The sequence below is a fragment of the Loxodonta africana genome, chromosome 3 (assembly GCF_030014295.1).
Source record: "Loxodonta africana isolate mLoxAfr1 chromosome 3, mLoxAfr1.hap2, whole genome shotgun sequence".
NCBI classification, from domain to species: domain Eukaryota; kingdom Metazoa; phylum Chordata; class Mammalia; order Proboscidea; family Elephantidae; genus Loxodonta; species Loxodonta africana.
Genome location: NC_087344.1, coordinates 186,964,496 through 186,991,728, shown reverse-complemented (window position 1 = coordinate 186,991,728; position 27,233 = coordinate 186,964,496). Strand labels below are relative to the sequence as shown.

Below are 27,233 nucleotides of genomic sequence, written 5' to 3'. Positions count from 1 at the left end.
GCTCAGCCAAGTGTTACAAAGCTCTTTAGTTCTGACAATAAGTGCCCAGAGGCACGCCACTCCTTCGGTAAGCCTTGGCCTGAAGGGGCTCAGCTGTCTATATCCGTGGACCAGGAAGCCCATGCCGCCATCTCCTGCCAGTCTCCTGATTCTGGTGCCTCTGCTGCTGCCGTTTCCTGCTGCTGCTTCTAGCCCTCTCTTGCCACCTCCATTGTTACAGCACTCCCTGTCTGTCTCCTGGGTCTAGGAGGTTCTCAGAGCAGGGCCCCCAGGTCCAAAGGACATGTTCCACTCCTGTCTCTTCTTTCTTGGTGGTAGGATGGCCTCCCTTTCTGCCTCTGGGGTAGCTCATTTTAAGCCTAGCGGAATGGCAAAACTGACCAATCCCCTCATTAGGGTTCCATATGCCTTCCTTGCATGGTCCCACCCCCATGGGTGTTCCATGCACCTTATTTGCATTAGCAGCAAGCCAGAGCACAAGCAGAGAGGGGCTGGAGGGCCTGCCTCACATGACAGAAGGAGGAAGGGCTGAGTGTCTGTGGAGTAAAATCCGTAGGTGGTAGGGAAAGTTGAGTGAGAGCAGTGGTGGCTCAGTGGTAGAAGACTTGCCCTCCAGGGGAGAGACTCCAGTTCAATTCCTAGCCAATGCGCCTCAGGTGCAGCCACCACCCACCCGTCAGTGGGGGCTTACATGTTGCTATGATGCTGAACAGGTCTCAAGGGAGCTTCCAGACTAAGATGGACTAGGAAAAAAGGACTGGCAACCTACTTTCAAAATTCAGCCAGTGAAAACCCTGTGAATCACAAGGGTCCGATCCCCAACCAAACATGAGGATGGTGCAGGCTCAGGCAACATTTCCTTCAGTTGTGCATTGAGTCACCATGAGTTAAGGTTGACTTGATGGCAACTAACAACAAGAGAAAGTTGAAGGAGTTATTTTCTCCTGTGAAGCAGGAGGCAGAAACATCTACTGAGGTTAGGGTGGGAGGTGGTGGGAAGGATTTGAGAAAAGAGGTGAAAGTTAGGAATAGTCAGTGAAAAGAATGAGAATGAAAGTAACTAGAGATTCACAGCATTGTCTTACAGTGCTGATGGGCCTGCTGAGGGAGGAGGCCGTCAACCTCTAGCTCTTCTACTCTCTGTGGCTATGAGGCTTTCTCCTTCAACATTCAGCAGCTCACCCTAGGAGATGCTGGGTTGATCCAGCACTGGAGTGTGGCTGGGCAGAGCAATTAATGATAGGCCATAGGCTCCGAGCTGGATTGGGAAGTAAGGGCTCACACAAAGGAAGCGGATGGCCAGGATGAAAGGAAAGAGGTCACAGTGTGAGTTGGGAGCACAGGTGAAAGACAGAATAACTGAAGGATGTCGATTATCAAATACTGATTGTGAAATTTCAAAGGTGGAGCTACCATCGATGGCGGTGGAGGTGCTATGGGAGTGTGCTGCGTTCACAGAGTGGAGGTAGATGTCCTTGGAAATGAGGAGACCAAGGATGAGCAAAGCTAGGCATCCACGTAGTCAGAGAAGGCACTAGAATAATGGTGGGTTTAGGGGCAGGAAGACTCAGTGAGCACAGGGAAGGAGTTAGGGGATGAAAGGATGCCTGTGACAGGGAGGGAAAGAAAATGGAGAATCTGGGGGACAGGAGACTCAAAAAGGAGGTGTGTTTATGCAAAGACAGAAAAAAAAAATGTTTAGAAGTGGTGATGAGAGTAAAAATAATGTTGGCCCTGCCCCTCAGATAATTGAGGGAAGAACCTTGGGTCACTTAAAGAGGGACAGGGAGAACATTCTCTCAAGGGTTGAGTAGTAATTCTTCTGTCCTCTTGAAACCTCTCTTGTATGTCAGCTTTGGGAGGAAGAGTGGGGTCTGGAAGCACAGGCAGTAATGAGAGTGTTGAGGATCTGTCACTGGGCAGGGGCAGGGGGCAAGGGATTAGTCTTTTGGGTAGTGGCGAAAGATCACAGGGACAAGACAGTTGGGGCTTCACCAGCCTCAAGAGATGAAGGCATTTCTGTGTCCCAGGGAGACGGGTTGGGGGGAGACTGAGGCCAGAGGCCACTTGCTGCCTGAGTCTCAGGGTTCCAGACAGACCTTGTCAATAAGGTGTTTTGTACCTTGGCAGATTCTTCCTGTGTGGAGGCAGGTATCAGCTGGCGTCCCAGGGGTTTGTAGGACTAAACCTGCCCCTGGACTATTTCTTCTTGACAGGGACAGTAATCTTGTTCATCTTCCTGTCTCCTCTCAGAGCTCAGCACCTACTTGGAACTCAGTAGCAAGAGCTGTCACCAGTAGACAGACTAGACTGATTAGGTCGGAGGGGGAGACCAGCCTGGGGGTGGGGCACAGGAGCCATGTTCTTTCTTCCCTAGACCAGCACTATCGCCTAGCCTCTAGCTCTCCTAGGATGCTGGTCCTCACCTGGCTTATCCCTTCCCTGAAGAAAGCTCACTTTATTTGTTAACCTGAAATCCCTTTAGAGTCTTAGTCTGTAAGATTTAGGGCCTTTAATAGCCACTTCTGTGCCAAGTCAGGAAGATGTGAGACTGTGAAGCTGGTGCCAAAGGAAAAGAGATGGTGGGGGGAGCGAGATTTAAAAAAAAAAAAAAAAAACTTAATATTTACCTGGTACTTTCTCCACACATACCCCCACCCATTTGGCATATGTCAGGAATGAGAGGTTGGCTTGGGTTTAGAAAAGCAAACAGTTCAAGGTTCTAAGCACCCAGTCATCAGCTGAACACAAAGTTCCCAGTCTGTGCTCTGCCTCTCAGTACCACCCACTGCCCCATCTTCCAGCTGCGACTAGGATACCAGGGAGATTTGCCAAGAGGAGGCATGATGCCCCACCAGGCAGACTGTATCTTGCACCTTGGCTCAGATCTACCCACTGGATTCAAGAGACAGCTTGTCTGTCTTTACTTTTGCCACCAGTCTTGGTTAAACATCAGAAAACAGACAAATCACAATTCTCAGAAATTGAAATTTTATAAAAAGGCATTTTTTCTCATTATATCCATAAAATGATATAATTTTTGCAAGTATAGAAATGTGTCATAAATTATACAGAATGTTCCTTAATTACAGCTCAATGCAACTTGGTACTTTCCTCCCTCCCTAAAAAACGAGAGAGAACCAAAAAAATAATATGTATATAACTGTATATATATATATATATATATTTATATAATATAGACAAACCAAATATGAAAAAAAAATCATTTCCTCTTTGGTATAAAAATCACTCTCACCTTGAGAGACACACAACACAGACATGATGTTGGGTTTGTAAACTGCATGGCCGAAAGGGATTTCCCTGCCAAGACTTCCCCTTCCCCCTAGTCCCTGCCCAACCCACCCACATCTTACCACCCCCCATTTCCAGTTCCTCCAGGGCTCCCACATAAACGTGGAAGATCCCCTGCCCATTCCCAGCTCCACACCACTCCTGACGTACGAACTCCACTGCCAAAGACGAGGAAGGGATCCTTCTCAAGGCTGATTTGGTAGCAACTAACTTGGACACCTAAGTGGGGAACAGCTTCCCAGGCGTGTGACGGAGGGGAAGGGCTGTGACAAGGTTCCAGAGCCCTGTTCAGACCAAGCCAGGCACTAGGCCCACGGTCTCCTGATCTCATCTGGTTTTGCCTTGCTCCTCCTCCACCAGCACCCTATACTGGAAACTCTACCACCTCTTGCCAGATGCTGGGCCTGGAGGGGCTGGAACCCTTCGTTTCCCAGGAGAGGCAGAGGCCAACTTTCCTTTCCACCTCATGGTGCTCAGGGTTCTCAGGTGTAGGTGCAGGAAAGCACCAGCTGAGGAGGGAGAAGGGATGTCAGAAGGGAGTCTGCTAATGAACTTCACCTAAATTTAAAATTAAACTTCATGTTTCCCCACCAGACAAAATTTCGTACCCAGCTTCCGCTGAGGATGGGGCCACTTTCCCAGGCTCCAGTCCAATACCAGCAGGACTTATGGAATCCAGGAATTGGTACGCGTGTGTGCTGCAGGGCTGGAGGGGTAGCACTTCACTCTCAAGGTGAGGAAGGAGAGGAGACCTAACCCCCCTTCAGACTCTCCAACACCCTATTGGCTGACAGGTATCTCCTACCCTGGTCAGCTTCCCTGTCATACACCCGTCAGCCACTAGAGGGCTAACTGTGCCATGTGGCTCCCTCCAAACAGCTCCCTGCCCAGCCAGGGAGGTCCGAGCAGGGCACCCCAGTGTGGGCCAGCCTCCTCTTCCCCAGGACAGTTAAGAGGCCAACCACAACATAAAGGTCACATAAAGGCCTCCTCCACTTGCCAAATAAAAAAGACAAAACCAAACTGGACACAAACACAAATCAAGGAGAGACGTACACAATGGAGGGGCCCGCAGGCCCCGCAGGTCTCTGGCTTCCCGGCATGATACATTCTCATATAATTCAGGAACAGGGGCTAGGGGACCCCTCTGGGGAGTGGGAGTAAAAAAATATGGAGATTAGGGTCCCCCTGCAGGCTTCTGGACAGGACAGGGGCAGATCCAATCTCTCAGTTTGTTCTTATTTTTGGTTCCACACCTGGTCCCCCACTGAGGCTGGTTCCCAAAGACCCAGCCCCTACTCTGCCCTTGGGGCCCACTCCCTCTGCCCTCTAGCTGGTGGGGGGGCCTCTGTTGGGGATGCTCCCCCCAACCACTCCTAGTGGGACCAGCAGGACAGTCTACCGGAGGGAAGAGATGGGGGAGGCAAGCAGAACACCCCCTGGCCAGAGGCACGGAGGACCAGCAGTTCCGAGACATGGTTCCCTCGGCGCCCAGCCGGCCCCGTGTGCTCTGACCAGCCTTCACCCCTTGAGGGGCTTGTCGGCCCCGCCGCTGGGGCTGCTGGCGCTGTCACTCTTCTTCCTGCGCAGGCTTTCGATCCAGCTGGAGCTAGAGCGGGCAGTAAAGCTGGAGAGCGCCAAGGAGCTGAGCCGCATGTTTTTGCCCGACATGATGAGCTCCCCAAAGCCCTCCTGGTGGGAGAAGGCGTAGCCAGAGCGTCGGGAGCCTGTGCGACCCACCCGCCGCATGCAGCGGTGCTGGGCCTTTTGCTTCTTCCTCACCAGCTGGGTGTAGCGGACCTGGGGGGCGGGCGCAGCAAGAGGAGGAGTCAGACCCCACCGTGGGGAAGGGACCCAGAGCACCCAATACCAAGATGGGGCAGGCATAGGGAACCTCTGCAGCCACATGCAGGTGTCTGCTTCGAGGAACAGGAAGCGATCACCACCGATACGCTTCACTATCACGCATCCCAGAAGCTGCAGCCACATGGGTATTTAAGCCAGGGGGCTTTCCTAACGTGCCACCTCTGTCCACCCAACCAGCCAGGGTGGCTTCTCACCGTGTCAGAGAGATCAGGCTTCAGGTTCAGCTTGAGGAACCGAAAGGCCACCACAGGCATGATACACACGACCGTGGTTAGTACGATGGTCAGCCACACCGTGGGCTGGGCCAGGGTGTTCTGTGCATTACCTGGGAGTGGAGAGGGGTCAGGGGCCTTGAGAGTCACGAAGAGGATAGAAAGGCAGTCCCCTGACTTCCCCATTTCTTCTTCTGGCAGCTCTATTTCCTCTATTGCAAAACCTAGGTGGTCTCTTGCTTCCCTCTCCTCCTTGCCTCCTACATCCAAACCTGTATCTCCAAATTTAATTCTAGCTCCAAACTCTCCCCCAAGTTCCAGACCTGTTTCTCCAACTGTCTTATTTGACGTCTTCGTGAAACATCTAAGAGGCCTGTCAAATTTCACACAGCCAAAGCTGAACCATCGTTTGCTCCACCCCAAACCTGCTCTCTGTCTTCCCAGCTCAGGAAATGCTCCGACTAAAAACTCTGGAGCCAACCTGGATTCCTCTCTTTCTCTCGGACCCCACATTCAATCTGTTGGCATATCTCATTGGCTCCATTTTCAAAACATCTAGGGAATTCCACCACTTTTCACTCTATTCCAAGTCACCACCACGCTCACCTAGATCATTGCTATCACCTCCTAACTGGTCTCCCCTTTCCACCTTTGCCCCTTACGCTTTATTATCCATGAAACAGTAAGTGATCCTTATAAAACGTAAATCAGTTTATGACACTTCCCTGCCAAAAACCCCTCTGATGGCTTCCTAAGTCATTTAGATTAAAATTCAATGTTCTCGTTGAACTGTACATGTAGAAATTGTTGGGATACCAAGTTTTGTTACGTATGTTTTCACCACCAAAAAAACCCGAAAAATTCAATGATCTTACTGAGTTAAACCCGTTGCCGACGAGTCGATTCCGACTCATAGTGACCCTAAAGGACAGAGTAGAACTGCCCTATAGGGTTTCCAAGGAGCGTCTGGTGGATGTGAACTGCCGACCTTTTGGTTAACAGCCGTAGCTCTTAAACACTGCGCCACCAGGGTTTCTGTACTCTGACTTCTAAGGGCCTAAACAACCTAGACTGGTTCCCACCCTTCCTCCTCCCCCAGCCACAGACCCCTGCCCTCCGACCTCATTTCCTCCCCTGCTCTTCTGCTGCAGACGACTTCCTTGTAAGCTCCCACTCAGGCCTCTGTAGTGCTGTGTCCTCTTCCTGGAATGTTCTTTCCCAGAAGGCTTGCTCCTTCCCTTTATTCAGATTTCTCTGTGGAAATGTCCCTTCCTCAAGAGGTCTTCCCAGACCATTCTTGACACTCTCTACCTTGCTTAATGTTGTTCATAGAGCTTATTATTTCCATATTTTATCTATTTATGTAAATTGTCTCCCCACTGAAATATAGGATCCAGCAAGGCAAGGACCGCTGCCTTCGCAGCATCTAGAATAGTGGGCCACACAAAGTAGGTGCTGGCTGAGTGTCCGCCGGATGAATGAATGGTAAAGCAAACACGGAGACCTGTAAATGCTTCCTTCACCTCATGCCTCCCAGCCAGCCCCTCTTTGCCAGCCACCACGGCCCACCAGCTCTTAACACCCTTGCAGTCAGTCATTCCAGTAGCTTCCTCACTGGCCATCACTGCAGGTTCATCTTTCTAAAGCAATCCTTTGATGACAGTTTCCCCTCTCTCTTCAGAAAAAAAAAAAAAGAAACCAAGGCTGCTGGCAAGTCAAATGCAAAACCCAACGGCCTGACATTCTGTTGGATGGTTCTTGCCCCACCCTAGTTGGAGCCCTCTCCATTCCCTGGAAACAACTGGCCTCTTCATACCTCCAGCTCTCCAACTTAGAATCCCACCCCCTAACCCTGCTCCCCCAAGGCAGCCTCCTCTGTGGCACTATCCCTGGCCAGCGCAGAGCAGTGGCCTTACTGCCCATGAAGCCTGCCACCTCTTGGCCTCTCTCAGGGCTCTGACCTCCCATGGCCTGGTAGGGACGTGCTTCACATTCATGGATACAGCAGCTCTCTGAGGACGGACCAGGTCAGACCCCTTGATATCCCTACAGCACCTTACAGCGTACCTGGCGCATAAGGAGTATCAGATAAAACATTTGAGATGTGCAGACTGGCTGACTACCCCATCAGACCCAGAAGAGTTGTGATGCCTCACTGATTCAAGAAGCCGCAGGAACTTACCCACGAACCGGAACTGGTTCGGAAACATGTCAAAGAGCCCCTTGCTGTGCATGGCAAAAAGTATGGCAAAGTAAACAGCCAGGCTGCCCCAGATGAAGAAATGGTTGATGGCTGTCCAGTAGCCTGTATCCAGCCCAATCTGCAAAATGTAGGGGTTATCACAGGCAGTAGGGGCACCCAAGAAAAAATCCTGACCCCTACCCCCAGAAAGAGAACTGTAGTGCCCAAGGGCACCCACCAAGGCCGGACTGTCTGGGCCATGAGGCAGATGGACTCACAGCTGCCCAAGGCCAGGGGCTTGGTCCTCCCAGAGGCAAGGGCAGTTCCTGGACTGCCTCATACCTGCATGCTCACTACGATGACCAGGGAAGTAGCCACAGTAACTGCGAAGGACTGGTAGTCAGCCAGCTGGGTGCCATCATCCCGGGTGGCCTCCGCAAACACCCCATAGGGGATGAAGAACATGAGCACTGAGGTGTAGATGCCCTGGGCGATGCAGATAAAGAACTCCCGCTTGTTGAAGAGGAGGTTGAGCTGACCTGGCTCGTACAGCTTAGGGTACTCCATGCTCCGCTGCTCTGGGACATCCTGTATGGGGAGGGCCAGGTGGTGTGGGAGGCTTCAGAAGCTGCCATTGTGACTCAGGACGGCTAAGGGAAGACCCTAGCCTTGCCTCCTCCTTTCCAAATTCTTGTGACAGCTGGATCCAACCTGAAACCAGCTGTGCCCAATCAATCGTTGTTACGCAAACAGGGCAGTTACAGCCACACCCTCCCCAGCTGAAAGCACTGCCTTCCCAGTGACCACAGGCAGTGGGTGGGAATGTCATCACACCCCTACTACTGTCACTGTGACTCCTTCACAGCAATGCCCCCCCGATCCCGCTGTATCATTAAGGTCCCCCGTACCTGATCAAAGACCCCCATAGCCAGGACTGGGAGGGAGGTGTACACAATGTTATACAGGGTGATGAAATATTGGTCATAGACGGTCTGGAAAGAGAGCAGGGAGCAAGAAAAGAGTGAGCCCTAGGGACCGGAGGTGGGACAAGCTTTCCTCACTACAAATCAGGCAAGAAGACAAGTGTTGTGACACAGAGGGAGCCCTAAGGAATTCTCTGGAGCTTCCTCTCCACTCCTTCAACAAGCATGTCTATAACGCATGCACCAGACAAGAGCTAGGCCCTGGGGATTCAGCAATAAACGGGACAAACACAGTCTCTGCCCTCACGTAGCTTATGTTCCGGTGGACCGTGAACGCTCACTACCTGGGCCGAGAAGCCGCAGAAGAAGCCAAACCAGAAGTGGACCATGGTGAAAGCAAAGTTCTTGTAGAAGAAATAGCACAGGAACTTGCACATGCGCAGGTAGGACCAGCGCCCATGCACCAGCAGGAGGCGCTGCAGGAACTTGAACTGGGAGAAGGAGTAATCGGAGGCCAGGACAGCCTGGATCCCTTCCTGCCCGCTGATGCCCACACCAATGTGAGCAGCTGGAGAGACAAGAAATGACGAGAGGATAAATATGGCCATACGTTTCCGGGTCCCACCACATTACAGTTCCCTGTTCCCTGTCATTCCTCCCTGGGCCCTCCTGCCTAGCCTATACACCCACACAGTCTACTCACTTTTGATCATGCTGACGTCATTGGCTCCATCCCCAATGGCAAGAGTCACAGCCTTCTTGTACTTCTTAACCAGCTCTACCACTTGCGCCTTCTGCAAGGGGGTCACCCGGCAGCAGATGACAGCTTTGCAGGCACACGCCGTCTCCAGAAACTCCAGCTCCATGTCTGCCTCCAATGCATGGGCCTGTAACACAGAGAGGCCTCAGACAGCCAGAGTCACCACAGGAGACAGCTGGGGAGTCTTGGCTCCTCCCAACCCTAAGAACCACGGCCTCCTGAAGTCAAGAGAAATGAAGACAAGATAAGATATACACGCCATACGGACAGAAGTGCTGTCTGGTAAGGATGGCGGCCCTTACCAGGCTGTGACCATTGATGACCAGGGCGTACTCCCCAGCGACAGCTTCCAGGACAGACGTGAGCCTGGAAGAACAAAGTTTCTCCTGGTAGGTGAAGCCATTGCCAACGGTGCGAGATGAGTCCATCATCTTCTCCCGGGCTTTCCTGACGGGGAAAACAGTGACGGTCTTTCAGGACAGGAGTGGGGGCTTCTGACGGGGCTAGGGATTCAAGCCTGAGTGGGGTCTGCCCGGCCCTGTGCACAGAGCCTCCCGCCGGCCTCCTGCTGACCTGAGCTCCTCCCGCACCTCCAGGACAGTGTGGCCAGTGACTATGAACACCTCCGTCATGTCGTCCGTCAGCATCTTGCAGGAATAGCCAATGTTCACGGCCGTCTCTACCAAGAGAGAACGCAGGAGCTACGGACAGGCATCCAACAAGGTCAGCACACTTTCCTGCCTGATGTCCTAGTCTCCATGCAAGGATCCAACAGGGTGACTGTCTAGATGCAATATCCTAAGTCCTGCTGGGTTCTCACCTTGTTTGTCTCCGGTTAGCACCCAAATCTTGATGTTGGCCAGTGTTAGGAGGGCAATGGTCTCTGGAACCCCTTGCTGAAGCTTGTCCTCAATGGCCGTTGCACCCAGCAGCTGAAAAATACCACATGACTCTCTGGCCCAAAAATGGCAGGTAGGAGCCCTCCCCGCCTGCCCTCGGCTTGTCCTGCAGCCCATACCATCATGTCACTCTCGACCTCCTCGTAGACGCTGGCCAGTCTATCTTCCCGGCTGTCCTGGGCCAGGCTGGCTCGGAGCCGTCTCTCAGCCCACTCCTCGTAGTATTCTTCATCCAGATCCTTGTAGGCCAGTACCAGGGTCCTCAGCCCTTCGCCAGCATATTCCTGGAAGCAGTTACCAAAGTCACACCCCTACCCTCCCACCCACAACAGTGAGAGTAGCAGAATCCCAAGGTCCCTCCTCTCCTCACACCTACATTCAGGTGGTCAGTGGTGGTATTGAGCAGCTCCTGGTTGGAGTGGTGGAGTCTGTCAAGCAGGATGGTGTCGGCCCCTTTGCAGTAGAGTCGGATCTTCCCCTCTGGATTCCGCACTATGAATGGGGCAGGGGGAGAAAGTCCCAAAAAGGTTCAGGCAGGCGGAGATACCAACCTAAACACAGCAACCAGGGTCACCCAGCATGCCTCACCCATTCCAGGCCAGTATGCCACCCCAAAGCCTCCCAGCACCCCCAGCTTGGCCTCACCTATGACCGACATGCGCTTGCGGATGTTGTTGAAGTCCAGGATGGCCAGCAGCTGGTAGGTGATGGCTGTGCCCATCTCGTGGACGGTTATCGTTTTGGGGGTACGAGAGCGAAATACAAAACCAAAGTTCCTGGCTGCAGTGACCAGGGCGCCCTCATCTGGGGACTGGGCTTTGTAGTACAACTCGCCTAGGTGTGGAGGAAGAACACACACAGTGTAAAGTGGCCAACCCCTCAGCCACATGGCCCACCCGGGGAGCCGCTGCAGACCAGAGCCTGAGCCCAAGGCTGGTGGCGGACGATGGGAGTAGAGTTCGAGCCAGCGCCTCTGCTCACCTTCGTTCTTTTCTTCTGACATGACGGTGTGACACAAGGAAAGGAGGCGGAAGAACTCGTGCGTGTGGGGGTTCCCGATCTTGACAGACTCCAAAAGGCTGGGGTCCCAAAATAAGAACTTCTTGTCAGCCAGAGGGTTGAAAGAGAAGTCGATGGGCTCGGGCCTCTGGAACAGGTTAGGGGGCTCTTAGGAAAAGGTGGGTTGCAGTCTGCATCCCAGGGAAGGAGTTGTCCTCACCCCATTATCACTGCCGTTCCAACTCCCAGTAGGAGAGTTCAAGATCCTGTCCACCATGGGCCTCAAAATTCCTACTTCCACTACCAATTCTTCCTTAAAACACTCATTTCTCCCAGCAGTTCCTATCACCTGACCAGACGACGCAGCACTCCTAACTCTACCAAATGGTACTGGTCAGGTGCCCTATGTTTAGCTGGCACATACAGTAAGTTTGGAGGCTGGATCTTACCTCTCCCAACTCAGCTTTCTGTCCCAGGACATCGAAGACGTCACCTGTACACAGCGAGGACAGAAGCAGAGGCAATGTCAGAGCTGGGGGTCTCTCAGAGCAGGGGGAGAATCCTCCAGTACAGAGGCCCAGCCGGGGGCCCCTGTGGGAACCTGGAATCCTGAACCCTGATTGCCAAGCAGACACCCCATAGATATACATCACTGACTCGAGGGACAGGAGGCAAGAGGAATCCTGGATCCTCAGAATCCCAGGACCCTGGCCATAAGTGAGTCATGGCCTCACCCCCAGCTCATCATCTCTGCCCCCTTCACCTTCACCCTCTCCCCTCGAGTGCAGCTCCAATTCTACACCCCTTCCCCCAGGGCTCTCAGGCCACCTTGGAGCCTTTCGCGCTTTGGGCCCACACGCCATACAAGGCCTCACACACTGGCCGTGACGTTCAGGTTAGTAGAGGAAGCAGTTAGGACAGAGGCTCACACTGCATCAAGGTCAGCCCCGCACACACCCTGCCCCAAGCCCTCCCAACAGTTCAGCCACGGCACAAGGCCACACTGGGAAGACCATGGTCGCATTCCAGAGACTCACAAAGGCCCTGAGCAGCAACACAGGGAGAGTCTAGCGGGACACCAGGGCAGCCAAGGTCCAACCTGGCCAAGACACCCAGAGGCCAGAATCTCAGCTTCACCTCAGTCAGCCAAGGAGCTCCCTACCGCCAGGGGCCGAGCTCGGTTTGACTGTAGAAGGGAAAGGGGCCTCAGGAATCTGAGGAATAATACCAATTTACAATGGCACATCAGCAGAGGATAAGGAAGGGCTCTCAGTAACTGCTCCCTGACACCGGATACAGAGCGGATTCTTTTATGGCCCTTCAAACCCACCAGGAAAGAGATAAAACCCAAAAGGTGAGACAACTGTGGGAATCCCAGCTCCATTTTGCCTCCAGGCAAAATGCATGCCTATGATGGCTAACGTTATGTGTCAACCTGCCTAGGCTCTGACTCCCAGTGGTTTGGCAGACACTAGACTGGTTACTCTTCCATAATGCAATATAATGTAATCACCTTCCATGATTTGATCTGATGGGATCAGCCAACCAGTTGAAAGGGGAGTTTCCTTGGGGGTGTGGTCTGCCTTCAGTACATAAATGAATGTTCTGGCAACACACACTCTCCTTCCCTTCCTCCTTCTCTCTCTCTCAGCCCTGAAGTCTTCTCTTTTCACCTGACCTCCGGTTCTGGGGACATGAGCCAGCAGAGGTCTCCGGCCTGCCACCTGACCCATGGATTTGGGACTTGTCAGCCCCTCCAATTGCTTTAGCCATTTCTTTAAAGTAAACCTACATATTATACATCTCACTGGTTTTGCTCCTCTAGAGAACCTAGACTAAGCCAACGCCCCTGGTCCCCCATGGCGCTGTCTTACCATAGCTGTGGCCATTGATGGAGCACTTGTTGAAGACCATGATGTTCTGGGTGAGGGTGCCTGTCTTGTCTGAGAAGATGTACTCCACCTGGCCCAGTTCCTCGTTCAGGGTGGTGGTACGGGCCTCCGCAGGTGTCCGCTTCTTCATGCAGAACATCTTCTTGTCCCAGTTGATGAAGTAGCTGTGGCCCAAGCGGATGACCTCCACACTGCACAGGGGACAGGAGGCAAGGCTTGGGGCAGGAAGGGGAGGAGGGGCCCCACCCACCTGGGCCTCTGCTGCAGGCCCTCCGCCTGGGGAGAAACAAGAACGAGAATGGAGCAGACACCTGGGCGTGGAAACCTGGGCGGGAAAGGGCAAGGAGAGCCTGAAGGTGGAGCCAGCCACTTACAGCTGGCAAAGGAGCTCCCCGACCCGACCCTCCTGACGCTCTCCAGACAAAAAGGTGCAAAGGGCCTGGGCAGGCAGGACAGATGGCAGAGGCAGAGGAGGAAAAGGGGCTGCAGACAAGGCTCTCATCCAGTTCTTACCTCAGGACTAAGAATAGAGAAACCATGCAGAGAAAAACAAGAGAAAGTGCGAGTTGGGGAGAGAAAAAAAGAGAGAAACAATGAGGGTGCTGTGCACGCCATGGCACCACAGACGCCCCCTCAAAGAGGGGCCACACTGGGGAAAGAAACCCGCAAAGAGGGCTCTCAAACCCCCTCCTCCACTGCCAAGCACAGGCAGGGGGACTCTCCTTCCAGCCTGCCCTCAGATCTTCACAGCCCTGAACCTACAGCTTTCAGAAAGAACACAAGACGAAGCTGAGATGCTGACTGCAGAAGGGTGGGGGGCCTGCAGGATCGGGGGAATAAGCCAATGTACACAACTGATAATGGCAAAGTGCTCTGAACATTTCAAGGACTGGTCACATCTTCTTTGCTCATCATCTTTGGGACATGAACTGTTCCTGTCTCCAGCATGGGTCCTGTGTTCACGCCCAGTACAGCTGAGCAACGGGGCCACATCTGGAACCCTGCTTCCAACCTGACCACGACTCCCAGCCTGCGGTTTCCAGGTGCAGAACATCCCTTATCCAGGCAACACACGAGACAGCTGAAACTTCCGCAGAGCTTTTTTTCCACTCAGCTTATTAACCTCCCACCACCCCCAGCTCCATCCACACACTTTAAGTTAATGAGACAAAAAAAAAAACAAACCAAGGGCTTCAAGTGAACTTAGATCAAGATGTGGATGGCAAAGCCCAAAGATAGGGAGGAAAAAATAAAATTAGTTTGTGAGCAGGCAGACATTTAAATGGTAACGTAGAACCAGAGTCGCAAAAATGATGGACACGCTAGCACCCGGTATTTGTACAATAATATAATTTTAAAAATGTGTCTTCCAATCTACTGCCTTATTTTACACCAAGACAATCCTACAGAGTAGGTGGAAACTGAGGCCCCAGTGACTCTGGATTTGCCTGAGGTCATGTGGCTAATGAGTTGTTGCTGCTGCTGCCAGGTGTTGTTGGTTTCGACTCATAGGGACCCCACATGACAAAGTAGAACTGCCCCATAGGATTTCCTAAGCTGTAATCTTTATGGGGAAACCATGGTGGCATAGCGGTTACAAGCTATGGCTGCTAACCATTAAAGGTCGGCAGCTCAAATCCACCAGGCACTCCTTGGAAGCCCTATAGGGCAGTTCTACCCTGTACTATAGGGTTGCTATGAGTTGGAATTGACTCGACAGTAATGGGTTTTTTTGGTTTTAATCTTCATGGAAGCAGATTGCCAGGTCTTTATCCTGCAGAGCTGCTGGGTTGGTTCAAATCGCCAACCTTTCAGTTAGCAGCCGATCCCTTAACCTTTGTGCCACCAGGGCTCCTTGGCTAATAATGAAAAAAAAAAAAAATGATGAGGTGGGATTAAACACTGGACCTTCCTACTCTCCTCTAAATGCTCCATAAAGTCCAAACTGCACATCCCTCAGCACAAAAACTCTTATTGTCTGCTCACTGTCACCAGCACTAGTATTAGGGGGCTGGTGGGCGGGCTGAGGATTACTGGGGGAATCTTGAGTTAACAAAAGATGGCTGACAGGAAGAGTTTTTACCATCTCCATAAAGCATTTCCTTAAGAATGTTACAGACTGCCTTATCTCAAGTGCAAGGCACTAAAGTCAGAAAGGACTAAAGTCGGAAAGTTCTTCTGGCCGTTCTTCCTTCCTCTGCCTGCTGCCCGGCTGGCTTCCCTTCACTCTCACCGCCTGGCCTCTGTTAACATCTCTTTGCCTCAGACACCCTAGATGTCTCCTGGTTCCTATTCACGCTGTACATCACTGCCAGCTGATTCTTCTTAAAGCATTCTTCAGATTTTTTTTTTTAAACCTTTAGTGGTTTAGTAAGTGCAAAGTCTGCGGGCTAAGATTCAAGACCTTCACAGTTGGGGACAAGCTTATGTTTCCAGCTCTCTCTCCTGCAGGTCCCCATTCGTAGGTTCTCATCTCCACGCCTTTGCTTCCAGCCCCCTCCTCCGGCTCCACCTTCACCATCACACCCACCACCCAAAGCTCATTTCAATGGCCACCTCCTCAGAGGTGCCCTCCCTGATTAACCACTTCAGGAGCAAACGCTCTTTGAACTCTGACAGCACTCTGTGCCCTCCACCTGGTGTCTCCAATTCTCTCTGACATATCCGTGTCCCCTTTCCCCTTCCAGTCTGCTGCTTTTGAAGGCAGAGACCAAGTTACACTCTGTGTCCCCCTGCTTATGCTTAAGACTGTGTAGAATGACTTCTATGGCACTTTTCCTATTTGTTTTATAACACGTTTAGACTTTTGCTCCTCTACCAGAAGTTCACGACGGAAGGAGGCATTCCTAACACACTCACGGCACCTACTACGCTCCTTTGCACACAGTAAGCAGGTAATATGTGTGTGCTGAACAAATCAATATGCGTTCTGCTCCACTACAGCCCAAAGTGCCAGGAAACTGTGGTGAAGTTTGCTCTGCACACAAAGAAAACAGCATCGCATGTCCACATTACAGGAAGAAGAAAATTCCAAATTCTTTCTCGAGGATTTCATCTTCGTAGGAAAAAAAAGCTTTGCCAAGTGACCACCTGAATTCCCCAGAGACACCCTGAGGCAGAGAAAGTGCCTACCTGACATAGAGTGAAATGGGCACGACGGTGTTGAGGATGATGATATAGGACCAGAAGGAGAGGAAGCCAGAGAAGAAGGCACTGTCCACCGCCTCATCCCAGGGCAGGTAGACCTGGAAGTGTGTCCCGACCTCATGCTCCCAGATGGCATTGCCAATGGCCAGGATCACTCCCATGCAGGCCAGGAATCCAAAAATCTGGGGAGGAATGAGAAGCAGAAGTTTGGCTGCTGACTCCAGCTCTCAAAACCAAGTGCATTCCTGAAGGTGGTCCCTACTCACATGCTGAACCCTCAAAAGCTCGGCCATCTTTAAACTGGCGGCATGCTCTAATGGAAAGAGCTAGAATAGGTGACAGGCTCTAGTCTGCCACCGACCGTCATGTGGCCTTATCTCTGCACCTTTTTCTCATCTGTATGACAGAGAAGCTGAAAGAGTTGAGTAGCTCCCAGTCTGCTGTCCTGGGACCCTAAGAGGTCCCCGAAGATGGTAGGAATAGGGGTGCTCTAACTTTCAACATGCTAAAAAAAAGCTTGTCGTAATCACCATTTACCTGAACTAAGCCTCCCAAAGTCAACAAAAATGCCAAGTATCTGTAACATTCATTATCTCATGTAGGTTGCCAAATTTTTGTGGTTTTTTCTTTTAAACCAGGGAAACAATTTGTATCTTCGTATCAAGATTTCTTGAGAGTCAAAGATTTATAAGGCTTGGAATCCATGAAGAAGGATCATAAGAAAGTTTTAGTAGTTAAAGGAAAAAAATTGGGACCATTATTTGAACTTAGACATTTACTTCCAAAGCTAACTCCACTGTTCGATGCTTTGAAACAGAACTCATCCTGGTGCCCAAGGACCACCAGGGGGCAGTGTGAGCCTTTACTTCACAGACAACCACTCTCCCATAGGCTGGGTTTTTGCTGGCTGCTAACCAAAAGGTCGGCAGTTCAAATCCACCAGGCGCTCCTTGGAAACTCTACGGGGCAGTTCTAGTCTGTCCTTTAGGGTCACTATGAGGTGGAATAGACTCGATGGCAATGGGTTTTTTTTTTTTTTTTAAGCCAGGGTGGACAAATTGTCTCATTACAGAAGCTGGCCCCAGCCTTTCTAAGCTGGCATGTGGGGGGCAGGCAACAGGCAGTGGGGGCACAAGAAAAGGAGGAGGGCCTAATAAGTAGCTCAGATTTCTAGCTAAACAAGTGAAGGATTCAGGAACTGCCAAAAACTAAATCAGAAACTTTTCCTTTGGGACTCTTCACTCTCAGAAGCTGGGGGAAAAGACCCTGTTATTCACCCTTCAAATGGAAAGTTTTCTTTTAATTCCCTCTCTGTCTCCATGAAGGCCTCCTTGTCCTTGGCAAAAGCAAACAAAGTCACATACTGCACTAAGTCATCATCGTAACTGGAATCCAAAGAAGTAAAGATTTGTTTTAGCTTTCTTTTAAGTTGTTGATTCATGCACGTTCCTAAGGTTTTTTTTAAATAACACCTCCCAAGTCTAAAACGAGCCTGAAATAAACACTGCCTGTGAGTGGCTGGCCTGCCAGTGGCTTTTACACCAAAACCTGAAGGCTGACTGTTGACCAAGGAGACGGGAGCAAAGGGAACCGCCCAGGGAAACCAGAAGGGCAGAGAGAGAGAACCACCTGTGGAAAGCCTTACCCAGAGCACCAGTGTATTCATTAGGCGATCGATACTTGTTCTCTTGAACTTTGTCCTACCACTGTTCTGCATCAGTTTAGTGTCAGGACCTGGAAAAGAATGGGAAGGGCTGAGAAAGCCAAATATGGAATCTGCAATCTGCCTTGGACTTCTGCCCCGACTCCCAGGCTGCAGGTCATCAGGGTGGAGTGGAGACACTGGCTCGTCAAGAGGCTTGTGTTCAGAGCTACACTCTGTTTACCTTACATATGCTACCAGCCCACCTGGCCTTCTCCCGCATACCTGAGGGAGGGTTCAGTCGCCAACTCTTACCTTCCTTCTCAGGCCCCGAGGAGGCTCACCTGCAAAGATGACCAGCCCGAAGCACCACTCGGTGTTTCGCAGCACGCAGCCCCGCAACAGCATATTCTGGTTGCTCAGGGGAAACTTGTTCTCCTTCCAGTAGAGGGTTCCACTGAACTTGTCCAGCTTGTTGTTGGGAGGTTCACAGATCACTTCACCTGGGTCAGAGACCAGAGCACCCATGCTCAACGTCTAGGAGTCCTTGGGTGGCACCAGCAATTAAGCACTCAACACTAGCCGAAAGGTTGGTGGTTCACACTCACTCAGAGGCACCTTGGAAGACAGGTCTGGTGATCTGCTTCCAAAAGGTCACAGCCTTGAAAACCCTATGGAGCAGTTCTACCTGGCACACATGGGGTTGCTACGAGTCAGAAGTGAATCCATGGCAACTAACAACAACTCAAGGTCTAGTTTACAACTTGACCACAAGACAACAAAAAAGAGAGGGAAGCAGCTAAGGGAGAGGGTGTGAGTACATGTGCCCGCCCACACACTGCTGGTGGGGCGTGAACTACTGCAGCTTTCTGGGAATGGAATGAGGCAGCATGAACTGTTGTTAACAGTACATATTACCCTCAGACCTAGTCACTCCACTTTGGGGGCTCTCTTCCACAGAAATAATAGCATAGGTCAGTAAGAATATATACACAACCATGTGTACTGAAGTGTCATCTGAAGAGCAAAACACCGGGAACAACTTGAATGGTTAAGGAATAACTGAATAAACTACGGTACATCAAATCTATCAAATGTAATACATTTACTGAAAGGTGTGAGTCAAGTTTCTTTATGTAATAATGTGGTAAGATACCTATGGTGTATTTGATAGGTAAAAAACACAGGTTGTAAAGCTTCTGATACAGTATGATCCTGTTTATTTATGGTTACATATGTTTGTACAAACCTACAGAAAAGCGTCACTCAGTGGATCAATATGCACTGAACTGTCAGTTAATGTGGTTACTTAAAGAGGACAGAATTGAAAGGCAGGAAGGGCTGTTAACATTTTCTTATATATTTACAAACCAAAAACCTAACCGTTGCTGTCAATTCCAACTCACAGCAACCCTATAGGGCAGAGTAGAACTGCCCCATAGGGTTTCCAAGGAGCTGCTCGTGGATTCGAACGGCAGACCCTTTGGTTCACAGCCAAGCTCTTAACCACTGCGCCACCAGGGGCTCCTATATGTTTATATTTTGTCTTATAAGAAGAATAATATAATTATCCTGAGTTAATAAAATAGAATAAGCAAGTTTCTTTCAACACGCACAGCAAGCGGGGAGCTGTCAGACATGCGGCTTCCTTGCAGTGGCCATCGACTCAAAAGCAAGTAGTAGCCACCCAGTATTCCCCTGACACTTCCTGACAAAGTCCAGTAAGCTACATAATCACAGCAACAAGAAGCCAACAGGAAAAGGTTCAACTGAAACCCCAAAACCCAACCCACCTCCTCTACCTGAAGGCTGCTTTTCCAAGGAGTACTCACCATCAAACTTGGCAAGCTTACTGATGTCCCCCAATTCCGAGGTGACTGGAATTGCCTGACGCACTTTCATGTTGGTCTCTCTGGAAAGACAGGGTCCCTGATTCCTGGCTCCCTTCCCTTCTTCTTATCCTGCCTAGGGCACCTAACCATTGGGAACCACTGCTTAGCTACTGTAAACACTGAGTGGATAATACTTCTACACACCCAAAGCTTTTCTTCTTCCTAAATTTTCCAAAAGGCACAGAGCCCAGAAAAACGGTGTTTTCACCCTTATGGAAGCAGAAGGAGAGGGGTGACGCTGAGCATGTCACTTACCCATCGAGTTCTGCTGTCTCTATGTAACACAGCCCATGCGGCTCACTGCTGGAAAGGAGGAGGAGATCCGCCTAGAGAGAAAACCTAATGAGAGCCCCAAATACCCAACCCTTCTTCCTCAACGGACTTTTTGATGACTCCTCCTTCTACTAGGTATTCTTCATTTGATTACTTCCAAGCACATGAATGGGTAGAAAAGAGCTAAACCAAGGCATATTAACACGACCTAGAACCCCTCCAGTCAAGAAAATTTCCTTCCATGAGTGTATAAGAAGCAATAGTAAATAAGGGAAAACTCATCTCTTTCTACCAAAGAGATGGAAGAGTCCTGCAGGCCTGGTGGGGCACTTTGTCACTTACCGCCACAAACTGGTTATTTTCTAGCTTGATAATATCACCAACACAGACATTCATCCACTGCTCTTGCTGGAGGCTGAGGCAATGAGAAGAGGCTGTCAGTAGCTGGAGAGGTTCTCAGGGGAACCCCTTCCTTCCCAGAACCCTCAGTTTCCAACAGGTACTCACGTTCCATTGATCAGCACCTGAGACTGACGGTTATTCACCTGATTATCACTCTTATGGCGGAACTGAAAAGAAGAAAATTGAGAAAAGAAAGATGCCTTTGCACTCGGGGGAATTTAGATGATCAGTGGAACCTAGAGCATTCTGGGTGATGTCTTGTATAGACCCATTCACAGACACTTTCTCCCTGACCTACCCACCTACCCACCCCTCCCTGCTAGCCAAGATTCCATGGATCTAGCTGGACCAGATGAAGGATGTCAAGGTCACCAAGGAATTGTGCTGGATGGTGAGCTGGGGTAAGATAAAGAAAGAGTAGAAGGATGAGTATAACTCACATAGTCATCAGTGGCATCTTTGACAGCTGTGATGGTGAGGACAAGAACCAAAGGCACGATAGTGGTGAACCAGGACAGGGAAGAGATCTGTGGGATCAACTGAAAAGAGGAAAAAGAAGGCATGCCTCTGAGGCCTCATTCTACTGCCCTCTTTTCCCCTAGACCTTCTTTTTTCTTGGCTTTATTCAGCTTAGTGAGTTACAAAGGCTCTACTATGGGTCACTCACCTGCAGGATGAGAAGGAACAGGAAGTAGGTATTGGCAACTTCCTGGAACTGCTCAAAGAGGTTGACAGGCAGGAAGGTGAGAATATTATACTTGGAGGTCTTGATGCAGTTACTCTATGCAGTGGAGAGAAGATGATGTGACAACCTCAAACCTCATTCCAGAACCAGATTGAGGCTGTCTGTTCCATCTTTACACTTCCCCAAACCTCTGCTCCCAAAGCCAGCAACCACAGGTGTCAGAGGGAAGGGAAAGGAAAAAAGGAAGTCTCATGGGGTCTGTGTACCCTGCTTCACCGACAAGTGAAGCCATAAAAAAAAGTCACCACAGCAGCAGATAGAGAGTGGCTGAAGAAGTTTCCCTTCCCTCCTCCAAGCACCCTCTCAGCCAGCCTGGGTCCCAACCAAGGATGTTCCTGCACCTCCCCCTCTCTGACCCAGGGTGAGGGAACAGATGGTCTAGGGTCACTTACCGCATACTGGAACTTCTCATTGTATTCTCGGTCATTGGCCCGCGCCCTCCTTTCTTCTTCTGCAACAGAATGATGTTGCCGTCAGGAGGGGCAAACCGAGGCTGGGACCAACAGTTTGTCAGGCCCACCCCACTTTGCAGGGGCCCACTGAGGACCCTCAGTTCCTTCCACAGTATACAGTTGTAAGGAGTTAGACCACACCTGAGGTGTCAGTAAACTCTTCCCTTTCGTCCACCTTTCACCACTACCCTGACCACACGGCTCTGAGGACATTGCGTTCACAGGACACAATGTGTTCTCCTTTCCTCACCAACAACCCTCAAGGTCTTCCACTGGGGGCATTTAATTCCTCTCCCCCAGCCCTCTGGAGGAGCCTTAGCCATTAACAGTCTTGGGAATCCCCAGCCCCTTTTGCTGCTATTAATAAAGCAATCTTCCTCATATCCAAGGGGCAGGGGTTGAAGACACAAAGCTCCTTTCCCCACTGGGGATCACTGAACATCTAGCCATGGTTCTACCCACCCCCTAACCTGGGGGCAAGGGGTGACAAGGAGGGTCACAGTACCCTGGAACTGCTCTGCGGCAGCTTCCCAGCCCCACGTGCAACGCCCCCTATAGGAGGCTCTGCCTGTCACATGTCACCAGCGGCGGATCCTGACTGGCCCACAATGACATCACCTTATTTCAAAGCTCATCTTCAAGTAGGAGAAGGGGGGTCAGAGACATGGGTCATGGAGACTGAGACAGGGACGGAGGAGGAAGGAATGGGATGGAACTGCAACAGTTGTTCTCTAGTTGTAACCTTTCTTGCATCTGGACACATTTCACCTAAACAGCACATTTGTCACTGAGTGACAAACAACCCCCAGCTATACCTATCCTGAACCTCCTCAGGTCCTGGACTGCAGGAATCAAGTTCAAGTGCCAGAACACTGGGCTGTCCTATGAAGGGCTCCCCTGCTAATGTTCAGGGGTCACCATGACCTCCGTCTAGGGAAGGGAGGTACTTCGGATAGCCAGTGAACATAATGCTGCGTAAACCTGGAGCCCAAGGCGGCATTCCAGACCTCTTCCCCTACCATCCCCCAAGACCCCTGCAGAGCACGCTGCAGTAGCAAACCCTCTGCCTAAGAGCATCCCTGCCCTGCGTGGCCACTTTATTCTCAGAAACTTCCCCGGTAGGGGCCTCTCGGGCTGAGTCTCCTGCGCAGTCACCAAAAACCATGCAAAGGAAGAAGGTGGGGACCCGGAATCTCTGGTTCTGGAAAGGAGAGAATCGGGGAAGGATGGGGGAGGCAGAGGAGAAGCGAACTGGGGGTCGGGAAGGGGGAGGATTACGGCGTGAGAGAGCTGCAAGGCGCTGCCTCCCGTTACCTGTCCCCCAAGAGGGCTTCTTTCTGTTCCAGGAGACCGGAGCCCCGGCCCGGGCCCACTTCTCCGGCATCTCCTTGGGGACCGTCATGATCCCGGTTTGAGCGGGGGAGGGCGGACTGTCTGTCTGTCCTTGGCCTCAACGGTGCCAACAAGGCAGCCCCCCGGGGAGGCGAAGGAGCTGCGGCCACTCAAAGGGGAACCCCGGGAGTCGGGCGCGCGCCCCACCCGCAGCCCGGGCCATCCTCGCGGCCACCCGCTCCCGGGGACGCCGCGCGCTCAGCAGCACCGCCCTCGCCACCGCCCCCCAGTGCCCCCCGCGGATCCAGCGCGCGCTGAGTGGCCGGGGCCGCCGTGCGCACGCAGCCGGCTCCGCCCCCGCCCGCTCCCCCGACTGCAGGGGCAGTCGCCTGCCAGCGCGCCGCGTAGGCGAAAGCCAGCGCGTGAGCCCCGCCTCCCCCCGCCCCTCTCCCCCAGGCCGCGGCCAATGCGGGCAAGGGGACTGCCAGTGTTGTCGGGGGCAACCACCTTCACCCCCCACCCCCACCCCGCCGGCAGGAAAGCGGAGAGGTCTGGGGAGGATGGAAAATGAGGGAAGAAAGGTGGGGAGGCAGGAGAAGAGGAGGTGAGAGGACGGAGGACAGAAGATGAGAACGCTGTACACCGAGAACGCAGTTCACCAGGCTCGCAGGCCAGAAAGTAGGAGCTGCAGGTGCCCCAAGATGAGGGTGTATGTGTTTGGGGTCGAGGAGATGGTGCTCAGCACCCTCCCGGCGGCGGCAGCGGAGAATCCCGCGTAGGGGCCAAGGGGAAAGATTCCATTTCCTAGATTTCCCCCAGGGTGGGGAGGGGTTGCAATCTACCCTTCCTCCGACCCATACCCTTCCCTTGGCTCCCCCAGCCATAACAACACCCATTCTCGATGGTCCCAGGGATCCCCCCTCCCTTCCTGCTCGTCTTACCTGGGGGGCGCTTTTTTGCACACAGTGCCATCTCACCCAGCAAAGTCCCAGCAATCCCATGGGAGACCCTGCAGGAAGGTGACAGACAGGTGAGGTCCGTAAACTGAGGGTAACCCTTCGTTGCCCTCATAAGACCCCTCCTGAAGGTTCTCTTCCCCAGCTCCGATCCCTCTGATCCTCCAACCAGTCCCAAACCAACAATCTTTTCTTACTGCCCTGATGGGTCCCTGAGAGAAAAAGGGGGATTCCCCCACCACCTCCTGCCATGCCTCTGCCTTGTAAACATGGGATGACTTACGGTTTACAGAAGCTAAGGCCCGCAAGAAAAGGAAGGGGACAGAAAGAAGAGGCCAGATATTGACAGGAGGGACACAGCTCTCAAGGCACCCATCCCAGGGGCAACGGATGCTCCCATGAACCCTCCTGGTGGCAACGAGTGGTGCCTGTTTACTAGAAAGCAAAATTTCCCTGAGAGGGTGGGGTCGAGGGAACAAGAGCCAGGAAACACCTGGTAGGGCATCAGAAAACAGGGTGGGCAGGCTCCACCCTTCTCCAAATGCTTGCAACTCCCTGCCCCACCCCCATTGCTGGGACTGCCATTATCACCTCCTCCAGGGGAGGTCACATTAGAAGCAGGGCCCTCACTTCCTGCATAGACCATCCCCACACCACTTCCTCTCAAGCTGGGTTGGCTTGGCTGCTCTCTGGGCCAGCAGAGGGGTCTTCCCAACCCTGTCAGGGAGTCACCCCCTCCTCCTTTCCTGTCCTATCCCTTGTCCAGTTAGTAAGGCACCCAGTGCAGGCTCAGGGAGCATCTGTCAGGCAAGTCTCTGCTTCCTTCCACCTTCCCATGTCCTTTTCTCTTTCTCCTAAAATGGTAAAAGTCCTAGCCTACAAAACAGGGTGACAGAGCCTCATCCTTAATTTCTCAGCCTGGCCCAAAGGAAATTGCCAGCCAGGTTCTGGGTCCTCTTGTCACCTCCTCTCTTTGTCTGGGTGGAATGCCTTCCTCCTCCTTCATTCCCCTCTTTCCAGCCTACCAGGCACACCCCGACAGCCTGTCAGCCCCAAAGATACTAATTGCCTGTCTGCCCAACCTCTATAATTACAGACTCTGGCCACAGCCCAGTCACCCACACCATGTTCTCCCTTCACTAGCTCAGACTCTCTCCCTGAACTGAACCCCAGATCAGACAATTCTGAAAGCCAGAAGTCCTTTTCCTCCCTGACCCTCCCCAACTATGGCAGCCAAGGGTGCCTGGCTCAGGAAGAAATGCCTCATCCACATTTTGGAGATGCCAAGCCCTCCTCCGGGGCCCCCAGCCAGGGTCTCCACCCAGTCTAGAGTATGAGTCATGGGAGGGTGGAGTGAGGAACCAGAGGTTAAAGGAGAGGATGCAAGGGTGGGCATCACAAGTTCTGTAGCCAGCCCTGACCTCAGGAAGGGAGGCAAGCAAGAAACATCGTCACCTCGAAGATCTGGGTTTGAGTCCTATGAGTTAACGAAAGAGCCACACACATGCTTTCAGGAGTCTGGACACCAACCGGGAAAGTTGTTTTACCTCTAAGACCCTGGGGAGACTGAAAGCTGTCTTGGCTCCAGACCTCATCCCCTCTGGGGGGCTGTAACAGGAAGGGAAAGGGAGGAGGAGACCTGGGAACAGCTGCCCCCCCTTCTCCTTTCCAGTCTTACACAGCTTGAGTTTTCTGAAGGTCAGGCCCATCAGCCACGTTGCCTGCCCGGTCACCCTGCCCCAGCCCCCTCTGCAGCCACATTTGGGATAAAAATAGCCAGTCCTGGGAAAGAGGCAATGCCCCACGGAAGAACACGACTCCTCCTCTAGGCCTGCCCCTCTCCTTCCCACCAAGACACCCGCTCGCCCCCCCAAGCCTGACCCCTTGTTTCAGAGGAACCTGGCAGGGACATTTGTGGGCAGGGAAATAGGAGGAAATGGAATCGAAGACCCCCGGTTCACTTGGCACGACCATCGCTCCCCAGCCACCTTCCATCGCCGAGGACAGCACCCAAGACTCACTCCACAGCTCGGTGCTTCCAGTCTCAAGTGGAGTGCAGGCTAAGCCTCTGACACAACTACCACCCTCTCCTCGTACCCTTGGTTTTCCTCAGCACAGAGATCTCCACCTCAGAGACAAAGCCCACCAGTCCCAAACTCCCGTCCCCGAGCACACAAACCTCCAAGCCGGCTACTCCTTCCTTCCCACCCCCACAGCTCGCCGGGGCGGCTCTCCTCTCTCCGCTGCTCCACGAGCTTCTCCTCAGCATCTCGCGCCCCTCGCGTGGTCTCCACGCGCCCCCGCAGCACCCCATCCTCCTATTCGGCGGACAGCCTCCCGATCTCCCCCATCCTCGGGCACCCCGACACCACCTCTCTCCAATCACCCACTCCCCCTGCTCTGTCTCGCCGCACCTTCCGAGTCCCTGTCCCCTGCCATCCCCTGTCCGCACCCCCAGCCCCGGCCCCGCAGCCCCCGAGTCCGAGTCTGCAGCCGCATCTGCCCTGCCGGCCCCGCGCCCCCGGCTGCGCCCGCCTCGCCTCACCTCAGCGCTCAGCGCTCGGCTCCCGGCCCGGCGGCTCCGTCCTGCCCATGCCGGGGGCTGGGGCGGGGGGCGCTCGGCTCAGCTCCCCGCGGGCTCCCGCCCCCCCAGCTGCGGCCCCGCTCCCCCCGGGGACTCGGCCCGCTACTTTGTGTCAGTTTCGGCCACAGCGGGGCGGAAGTGACGGAGACGGCGGTAGAGGGCGGGGGGCAGGAGGGGGTTTTGGGGAGGGGTGGGGAGAGGCAAGGCGGGAGCCGCCATCTTTGTGCGGGGCAGGGGGGGGTCTTAACCCTTCCGAGGCTGAGCCTTGCAAGGCCGTGCCCCCGCCCCACCCACCCCCCGTCCACCCCCTATCAAAAAATGCAATTCCGGAGGCTAAGATGGCTCTGAGATTTCTTTTTTTTTTTAATTTAAAAGAAAGGAAACTGGAGGAGAACGCTGGCTTCTCTGCAAAAAGAGCATCTCTTGCGGGGAGACCGTGAGAACTGGGGAAGCGGTGGTGAACAACGAAAATTTTTCTCAGTGCGTTTCCAAACCCCGACTTATTTCTACACTCCTGCCTAGACCCGCCCTCTGTTCCTTCTTTCCTCGCCCTGGCTCATCTCGTTGTATTTCACCCTCTCCTTGAATGACAATCCCAGAATGTCTAAGTATTGGGTTGTGCCTCAGTTTCTCCTCCTTGGTCTCTGTTTCCAGGCACTTGAAGGGCTGTACTCCACCGCCCGCCTCTACTTTGTCCCCCACCACCACGCCCCCTTGGAGGACGCAGTTCCTCCACCCCTAACTACTATCTGGGGGTGGTTAA

General features: G+C 52.6%; 1 protein-coding gene across 5 annotated transcripts; it reads right to left on the bottom strand.

Moving 5' to 3' along the window:
• Positions 1–2,959: 2,959 nt before the first annotated feature.
• On the bottom strand, positions 2,960–26,546 carry ATP8B2 (ATPase phospholipid transporting 8B2). Of its 5 annotated transcripts, none has more exons than XM_010594782.2 (28): positions 26,432–26,546; positions 23,872–23,939; positions 21,539–21,597; positions 21,069–21,182; positions 20,842–20,940; positions 20,507–20,568; positions 20,342–20,414; positions 19,982–20,052; positions 19,667–19,746; positions 18,179–18,337; positions 17,838–17,926; positions 16,178–16,374; positions 13,028–13,236; positions 11,603–11,646; positions 11,136–11,301; positions 10,800–10,988; positions 10,531–10,646; positions 10,274–10,438; positions 10,076–10,187; positions 9,829–9,934; positions 9,558–9,702; positions 9,199–9,382; positions 8,840–9,063; positions 8,481–8,564; positions 7,915–8,160; positions 7,573–7,711; positions 5,373–5,503; positions 2,960–5,112 (listed from the first exon to the last, which is right to left on the bottom strand). In XM_010594782.2, the coding sequence occupies exons 2-28, from the start codon at positions 23,900–23,902 to the stop codon at positions 4,834–4,836; spliced, it is 3,573 nt and encodes a 1,190-aa protein (XP_010593084.1). In that variant the 5' UTR covers positions 23,903–23,939; positions 26,432–26,546; the 3' UTR covers positions 2,960–4,833. The 5 variants fall into 5 exon arrangements, with proteins under 5 accessions (XP_010593084.1, XP_010593085.1, XP_023409783.1 ...); XM_010594783.3 differs by lacking the exon at positions 26,432–26,546 and adding an exon at positions 24,170–25,716; XM_023554015.2 differs by lacking the exon at positions 26,432–26,546 and having other exon boundaries at positions 23,872–24,128.
• Positions 26,547–27,233: the final 687 nt, after the last annotated feature.